The 9,360-nt window shown below is 36.7% G+C and overlaps 1 protein-coding gene across 1 annotated transcript in view; it reads left to right on the top strand.

Moving 5' to 3' along the window:
• The first annotated feature begins 998 nt into the window (after positions 1–998).
• Positions 999–9,360, top strand: part of LIPC (lipase C, hepatic type) — a 318,457-nt gene continuing 310,095 nt past the window's right edge. Inside the window, exons 1-2 of the mRNA XM_073652967.1 lie at positions 999–1,095; positions 2,963–3,089. Of these exons, the coding sequence (XP_073509068.1) occupies positions 3,011–3,089 (79 nt within the window). The 5' untranslated portion in view covers positions 999–1,095; positions 2,963–3,010. The remainder of the gene's footprint in view (positions 1,096–2,962; positions 3,090–9,360) is intronic.

Here is a 9,360-nt window from a genome sequence, read left to right as displayed (position 1 = left end):
CCAGCGTATACGTGCTCACAGCTGGCGTGCTACCAGACTAAGGAGTATCTCTCCATGTGGCTTACAGGCGGTGTCGGGAATACGGCGTCTGCAGACTGTTCGGGGTGTATGGCGACCCCTTTGTCGGAGCTAGACTGTCAGACGAAGCTACCTGCCTCCCTCCATCTAAGGCTGCCTATCCCCCGCTAAACCTGCCTGACAGAAGCTAAAGCACACGTGGAGCCCAAACGACCAAGCGTCCACACAACAACACCATCACAGCTCAATGATCAGAGCGCGCCGCCATGTTTGTGGGCGGGCTATTTAAAGATTAAGCCCTGCCCACCGTCGTACTATTGGTGACGTCACCCGCGACCAATCAGGCGGTGCCAGGTCACCGGATCAGCTGACTCCCAAACCACCAATCACGGTCCGCCATGTCACGGGCATGCTCAGTGCAGTGAATCCTGGACTTAGGCTGTAGCAGCCCTGTTTCCCTCCCCAACCTACGCTTCATGTTGCTAGGAACAAAGTCCCAAGAGACAACTTGTACATCTCGTGCACCAGCTAGGCGTTGGGACTGATGACAATGCTGAGCAGCATCAGCCCTGGCTTGACTGGAAGGGGAGACTACAGAATCCAGATGGTTCTGAATCCACCTAACACCAAGTTCCTTATTATCATATATACTAAGGATTTATGAAATAAAAATTGAAACAACAAATAAGCTTTAAGGCTTTTATTTGATTAGCTTTAAATTGTTCTGCACAATCAAAATAAGTTAAGAAAAAATATGCACAAACTACTGTAATGTTAAGAGTATTTTTTTCTGGAAAATATATTTTAATTATTCTCTTTATGCTGTACAGTTGTAATTTACCGCGTTGTGGTGTTTAACACATTTATCAAAGCCTGTTTATTTTACGAAGTAGGTGAAAGTAGTATGTGAACTTTTGTTTGTGTCTAGGTTATGGCTGTTTCCCAAGGTAAATGGATTGAACAAACTATTTGTCATCCAGCCTGTTTCACGTGACCTATTACAAGCTTTTAAAAGATGTGACACATTTTATTCTGTTTTTCTTCCAAGCCAACTTTAGCATATCCTCCAAGAATCAGGTATTCACAACGTGTCATGATAGATAGATAGATATAGATAGATAGATAGATACAGTTATATGAAAAAGTTTGGGCATCCCTATTAATCTTAAGCTTAATGTTTTATAAAAATTGGTGTTTTTGCAACAGCTATTTCAGTTTGATATATGTAATAACTGTTGGACACAGTAATGTTTCTGCCTTGAAATGAGGTTTATTGTACCAACAGAAAATGTGCAATCTGCATTCAAACAAAATTTGACAGGTGCATAAGTATGGGCACCCTTATCATTTTCTTGTTTTAAATACTCCTATCTACTTTTTACTGACTTACTAAAGCACTTTTTTTGGTTTTGTAACCTCATTGAGATTTGAACTTCATAGCCAGGTGTATGCAATCATGAGAAAAGCTACTTAAAGTGGCCTCTTGCAAGTTGTTCTCCTGTTTGAATCTCCTCTGAAGAGTGGCATCATGGGCTCCTCAAAACAACTGTCAAATGATCTGAAAACAAAGATTATTCAACATAGTTGTTCAGGGGAAGGATACAAAAAGCTGTCTCAGAGATTTAACCTGTCAGTTTCCACTGTGAGGAACATAGTAAGGAAATGGAAGAACACAGGGACAGTTCTTGTTAAGGCCAGAAGTGGCAGGCCAAGAAAAACATCAGAAAGGCAGAGAAGAAGAATGGTGAGATCAGTCAAGGACAATCCTCAGACCACCTCCAGAGAGCTGCAGCATCAACTTGCTGCAGATGGTGTCACTGTGCATCGGTCAACTATACAGCGCACTTTGCACAAGGAGAAGCTGTATGGGAGAGTGATGCGAAAGAAGCCATTTCTGCAAGCACGCCACAAACAGAGTCGGCTGAGGTATGCAAAAGCACATTTGGAGAAGCCAATTTCTTTTTGGAAGAAGGTCCTGTGGACTGATGAAACCAAGATTGAGTTGTTTGGTCATACAAAAAGGCGTTATGCATGGCGGCAAAAAAACACAGCATTCCAAGAAAAACACTTGCTACCCACAGTAAAATTTGGTGGAGGTTCCATCATGCTTTGGGGCTGTGTGGCCAATGCTGGCACCGGGAATCTTGTTAAAGTTGAGGGACACATGGATTCCACTCAGTATCAGCAGATTCTTGACAATAATGTTCAAGAATCAGTGATAAAGTTGAAGTTACGCAGGGGATGGATCTTTCAGCAAGACAATGATCCAAAACACCGCTCCAAATCTACGCAGGCATTCATGCAGAGGAACAATTACAATGTTCTGGAATGGCCATCCCAGTCCCCAGACCTGAATATCATTGAACATCTGTGGGATCATTTGAAAAGGGCTGTCCATGCTCGGCGACCATCAAACTTAACTGAACTGGAATTGTTTTGTAAAGAGGAATGGTCAAAAATACCTTCATCCAGGGTCCAGGAACTCATTAAAAGCTACAGGAAACGACTAGAGGCTGTTATTTTTGCAAAAGGAGGATCTACTACATATTATTGTCACTTTTCTGCTGAGGTGCCCATACTTATGCACCTGTCAAATTTTGTTTGAATGCAGATTGCACATTTTCTGTTAGTACAATAAACCTCATTTCAAGGCAGAAACATTACTGTGTCCAACAGTTATTACATATATCAAACTGAAATAGCTGGTGCAAAAACACCAATGTTTATAAAACAATAAGCTTAAGATTAATAGGGGTGCCCAAACTTTTTCATATGACTGTAGATAGATAGATAGATAGATAGATAGATAGATAGATAGATAGATAGATAGATAGATAGAGATAGATAGATAGTGCAGATTTATGTTCTTTTTTCCTTTTAAAATGAAGTTCAAAACTGTGTGGTAAAAATTTAATAATTAACATGTCTTCTGACTCCTGTGTAGGTACATAGAGTACAGATATCTCGCGTCAGCAGACTCTCCTCAGTCACTATGGGGAGAATTCAAATCCTCTGGCTCTTTATGATTTTTCTAGTCTTTAAACAGACAGTTGCGAAAAAGCGATGCAAATGTAAGTAACTTGCAATTCTATCCATTTTTACTGTTAATTCAAATTACAAGTAACCTTGAAATCAACCTATGGAAATGTACATTTTGAAAACTTAGACTATAGGATTAGCAATAAGATTCACAAACTGCATAGAGTAGATGACAAAGTAAGAAGTAAGAATAAATACTGTCTATTTTTTTTTTTTTATAATTATTATATATCAAAATGTTGTTAAAAGAAAATTGCTTGGCAAGTAAATAAATCACCACAAGGAATGTTAGCATGTAATGCGAATGGGATAATGATTATGAAAATCGAAATTACGGCAAATGAAAACCTGTGAAGTCTAAAATTGTTTCAATTAAAATTATACCAAATACTAAGCACCAAGATAATAATACCACACAACCAAGAAAACACATAAATGCTACTAAAAAGTAATAAATGCTATTAAAGAAACTAGAAGTAGATAATGTATAATACATACATGCAAACTATATGCACGCTTCCATCAGTAGCATTGAGCTGTTTACTGATTCTCGTCTAGTCTCAGTGAATTTTGCATGTTTCTTATCCTGTAAATTTGTTTTACCATTCATATCAGTAGAGGCTAAATGAGAATTTATCGTTAAACCTCTGTTGCCTTAAATGGGGCAAATGTAGCATTTCATATAAATAGGAGGGGATCAGCTCTAACCGGCAGTGGCCACTAAACAGTTGATGATATTTAGCTCCGAAACAACTTACATCCAGCCAGCGTTGTGAACAGCTAATTGTGGGGGTGCTGAGTGTCCGACCCCCTCTGATCTCATATTGATGACCTATCCTAATGATAAATGATCAATTTCAAGGTAGCATAATAACCCATAAGGATTTTTCTAGTTTATATCAATATCTTCCACATACTTTACACAAAGTGAAACACATTTAGATTACGATATCAATCTAATGTTTCATTGAATACCAGACAGATTTGTTCTTGTGATATTATCACTAAACTTTTTTTCTCACTATTGGATTTTCAAACTAACAGGATCAGCCCTTTTTACACATGGGCATTATACCCCTTTCTATAATTGTAGAAATATTAATAATCACCAAGGAGTAAAGTAAACATATGAAACAATTAGTACAAATGCCATGGAATTCCTTGGTGATATTGTTAATGGTACTTTTTATTTTACACACAACTCTGTTGTTGATAACAGCTTTTGTCAATTACTTATTGGATTATTTGAAACATTGATTTTTTCTTCTTTCAAAGTAATTATCTGCAGCATTTAAGGTATGTAATAAAGTTTCAGCTAAAGTATGTCTCACCTATAGTGCCAGTTATGATGTGCAAGTCTTCACATGGTTAATGGCATTGCACCACCCCACAAAATGTCAGCCAGAAATAAGAGTAAAAATATACATATTTACATATACAGTACTGTGCAAAAGTTTTACACAGGTGTGGAAAAAATGCTGCAATATACAAATGGTTTCAAAAATAAGTGTTAATTGTATTTTGTTAAATGATAAAAAAATAAAGTAAGTGAATGAATAAAACAGAAATTTAAATCACATCAATATTTGGGGTGACCACCCTTTAACTGAAAAACAGCCTCAATTTTTCTCGGTACACTTGCACAAAGTTTTTGAAGGTACTCGGCAAGGAGGTTGTTACAAACATCTTGGAAAACTAATTACAGATCTTATGTGGATGTAGACTAGTGCAATTCCTTCTGTCTCTTCATGTAATCCCAGACAGAATCAATAATGTTGAGATCAGGGCTCTGTGGGGGCCATATTATCACTTCCAGGACTCCTCGTTCTTCTTTATGCTAAAGATAGTTTTAATTACATTGACATTGGCTGTTCATTTTTGGTCATAGTTCTGCTGCAGAATAAATTTTGATCCAATCAGATGTCTCCCTGTTAGTATTGCATGATGGATAAGTATCTGCCCGTATCACTCATCATTGAAAAAAACACCATCTTGACCAAATTCCCAACTCCATTTGCTAAAACGCAGCCCTAAGCTTTCAAGTAACCTTCACCATGCTTCACTGTTGCCTGCATACGCTCATTATTGTATCTATCTCTGGCTCTTTGGCAAATAAAAATCTACAAAAGAAGTGAAGTACTGAGCCCATAAGATAAAATTCAATAATGTTTATTTGGTATAAATATTAAAAAACACATATAAATAAAAATGCAGACAGATACAGAGAAAACTACTGTACTAAGATAACCCAGATAAGTAGTTATAACAAGTATTACATAACTGTAGAAAAGCCAATACAGAATTATACTGAGGTGCTACTACAGATAGTTGAGATTAGTGAATAATACACATGATTCAAAAAAGTTATTTTGATATACACAAATTGGAAATAGAAGATAGCCTTAAAACAGTCAAGTAATTACAGCATTTAGCAACAAAGGTATGAAAAAGTTGTGTTTTTTTTTTTTTAAAAAATAAAGTGCACTGTGCATGAGACCTAATGGTCATATAACATACCATGTGCTGGTGTCATACTTCTATTTACAAGAGTGCTATATACGGCAGACATGAATAGTCACAATGCAGAGTAAATCCATAGTTAGCACATAAAGAAGGAATGAGGCAGTGCTGGGTATACAACCTGAGGACAGTAGAGATGGCCTCTGAAATGTGATTCACGTTAGCTTCTTCCAGAGGGGGGAAAGAGTCAACTTTGGCAAACAAACTGTCTTTTGTTACAACCAATTCATATTTTGATTCATTAGTCCAGAGCACCTTCTGCCATTTTTCTCCACTCCAATTCCTATGTTTTTGTGCATAGCTCAAGCATCTGGTCTTGTTTCCATGTCAGGTATACTTTTTCTCAACAATTCTTCTATAAAGACCACTCCTGACCACTCTGGACAGTAGATGGGTGTAGCAGGGTCCCACTGATTGCTGCCATTTATGAACTGATGGCCTTGCTGGACATCTTCAGATTTTGAGGGGAAGTAAGCATGATAAGTATTTCATCACCTCCAAGTTTTCTTGGCTGACCACCATATCTACGGTCCTCAACATCACCCATTTCTTGGTGTCCTCAATACTGATGAATACATGGAGATCCATCATGCAATACCATCAGGGAGGAATCTGATCAACTCCAAATTTATTCTGCAATAAGAAAGCGACCCAAAATATACAGCCAATGTCATGAAAAACTAGTCTAGGATGAAAAAGAACAAGGAGTCCTAGAAGTGATGATATGGTAAAATAGTCCTGATATCAACATTAACATGTCTGTCTGGGATTACATGAAGAGACAGAAGGATTTGCAAAAGGCGACATCCACAGAAGATCTGTGGTTAATTCTCCAAGATGTTTGGAACAACCTCTCTGCCAAGTTTCTTTAAAAACGATGTGCACCTAGAAGAATTGATGCTTGATGGTATGCTGAAGACAAGGGTGGTCACATCAAATATTGATTCATCTAGATTCACTTTGCATTTAGTTAATTGACAAAAAATAAACTATAACACTTTTACTTTTGAAAGCATTCTTACTTTCCAGAATTATTTCCACACCTGACTAAAACATTTGCACCTTACTTCACTTCGTCTGTATAAACAATAAAATAAGAACAATTTAAATAACTCAATTTATCTAACACAAGTAATTTCTCCAAATTCAACATATAGTGCCACTTTCACTGCAGTCTCACAATTGTTCAACCCCCCACCCAGCCCCCTTACTGGTTCGAAGTTCATGGTTTCAGGTTATTCTGCACACATTCTGCACATATTTCTCTTCCATATTGATGAAGTAATATTTGTATACATGGGAAAGGTAAAGAATTGTGCATAGACTGTGCTTTGGATAACCGTATTTTTTATTTGTATTTGGTAGCAGCTTACTGCAGAGATGTCCTTCTAAAATATCTTTGAACGTCATAGATAGCATAGGTCAGTTTGTTAGTTAAACATTTCTTTTTCTGATAAAATTAATGTCCTCTACCTATAAAACGATATCCATTCTCCTATGATGGGATTAAGTAGTTTTAAGGGATTTCCAAGACCTTTCTCAAATTGTATGATTTTTAAATCAGCATAAAATAATGAAAATACAAATAAAAGGTAGATATAAAATACCTATACACCCCTGTTCAAATGCCAGTTTTTGTCATGTAAAAAACTCATACCAAGAAGAACCATTTCAAAACCTTTTCCACTTTTAACATCATTTATAATCTGTAAAAGTCCTTTGAGAAACAAACTAAAATGATTTTGAAAGAAAAAATAAAAATTACAAAATTAAAATAATTTGGTTGCATAAGTGTGAAAACCCTCTTACAATTGGGGATGGGGATGTTCTTGTGTTCAGAATTAGCCAATCAAATGTAAACTCATGTTAAATATTCAGTACATAGATACCATTATTTAAAGTGATTCTGATTAACTCCAGTAACACCATTTAAAGTTTATCTTTTTCAGTAGGAATTCCCTGACATTTTTTTAGTTGCATTTTGCAGCAAAAGCAGGGCCTGGAAGTTTTTCTTAGTAATATAAGGTTTCCATCTATCCACCCTACCCCACAGGCTAGACATATGAATAATACGGGAGATTGTTGTCACATGCAGTACTTGCTAAAAATTCCTGCAGCTCTGTTAATGTTGCTATAGGCCTCTCTGTAGCCATCCAAACCAATTTTCTTCTTGTTATTTCATCAAGGTTTGAGGGATGTACAGTTCTAGGTAAAGTCAGTTTTGTGCCCAATTTAACCACTTCCTGATGACTGTCTTCACAGCATTTCACGATACATCTGATGCGTTGGAAATTTTTAGCACCCTTCTCTTGCTCCTTCAACAATGACCTTTGCTGTGTTGTAAGCTGTTTACAGATCATGGCTTTTGCTGAAAAATACAACTAAGAAAATGTCAGGAAAATCCTGTTAGAACAGCTACGCTTTATATGGGGTTAATCAGAATCACTGTAAATGATGGCAGCTGTACTGAACACTAATTTACCATGAGTTTAAATGGGATTGGCTAACTCAGAAAACAACCACATCCCCAATTAAAAGAGGCTGTTCACCCTTATTCATCCACATTATTTTAGTTTTGTTTTCTTTTTTTTTCCCATCGAAATGATTTTGGCTTGTTTCTCAATGGATTTGTACAGATTATGGGTGATATTAAAAATGGAAAAAAGGTCTTGGTATGATTTTTTTACATGACAAAAAAATAGAAATATTTCTTTTTGGAATAATTTTACATGACAAAAAAATGGGCTTTTTAACATGGGTGTATAGACTTTATATATTTTCCTTAGAGATGCAGTTCCAAATCTTCCATTACTTGCCCTTGTTAAAGTGCAATATTAGCAATACCACTCCAGTAATTTTCTTTCATATTAATATTACACCTTGGGTGGTCAAGTGTCACAGACTTATTATACCTTGTCCTTGGACTTTGGCGCCACATGCACATCAAATACAGTGGTGTGAAAAAGTGTTTGCCCCATCCTGATTTCTTATTTTTTTGCATGTTTATCACACTTAAATGTTTCAGATCACAAAAGAAATTTAAATATTAGACAAAGATAACACAAGTAAACACAAAATGCAGTTATTAAATGAACGTCTTTATTATTAAGGGAAAAAGAAATCCAAACCTACAGGGCCCTGTGTGAAAAAGTGATTGCCCCCTATACCTAATAATTGGTTGGGCCACCCTTAGCAGCATCAACTGCAATCAAGCATTTGCAATAACTGGCAATGAGTCTTTTACAACTTTCTTGAGGAATTTTGGCCCACTTATCTTTGCAAAATTGTTGTAATTCAGCCATATTGGAGTGTTTCCGAGCATGAACCGTCTTTTTAAGGTCATACCAAAGCATCTCAATCAGATCAGGACTTTGACACTGCCACTCAAAATTCTTAATTTTGTTTTTCTTTAGCCACTCAGAGGTGGACTTGCTGGTGTGTCTTGGATCATTGTCCTGCTGCATAACCCAAATGCGCTTCAGCTTGAGGTCATGAACAGACATTCTCTTTCAGGATTTTTTGGTAGACAACAGAATTCATGGTTCCATTTATCAAGTCTTCCGGGTCCTGAAGCAAGCAGCAAAACAGCCCCAGACCATCACCCTACCACCATCATATTTTACTGTTGGTATGATGTTCCTTTTCTGAAATGCTGTGCTATTTCTACGTCAGATGTAATGGGACATACACCTTCCAAAAAGTTAAACTTTTGTCTCATTAGTCTACAGAGTATTCTATCAAAAGTCTTGGTGATCATCAAGATGTTTTCTGACAAAACTGAGA

The sequence above is a fragment of the Phyllobates terribilis genome, unplaced genomic scaffold, assembly GCF_046119375.1.
Source record: "Phyllobates terribilis strain yellow unplaced genomic scaffold, ASM4611937v1 Scaffold_11__3_contigs__length_659146591, whole genome shotgun sequence".
NCBI classification, from domain to species: domain Eukaryota; kingdom Metazoa; phylum Chordata; class Amphibia; order Anura; family Dendrobatidae; genus Phyllobates; species Phyllobates terribilis.
This window is presented reverse-complemented; position numbering and strand designations above follow the sequence as displayed.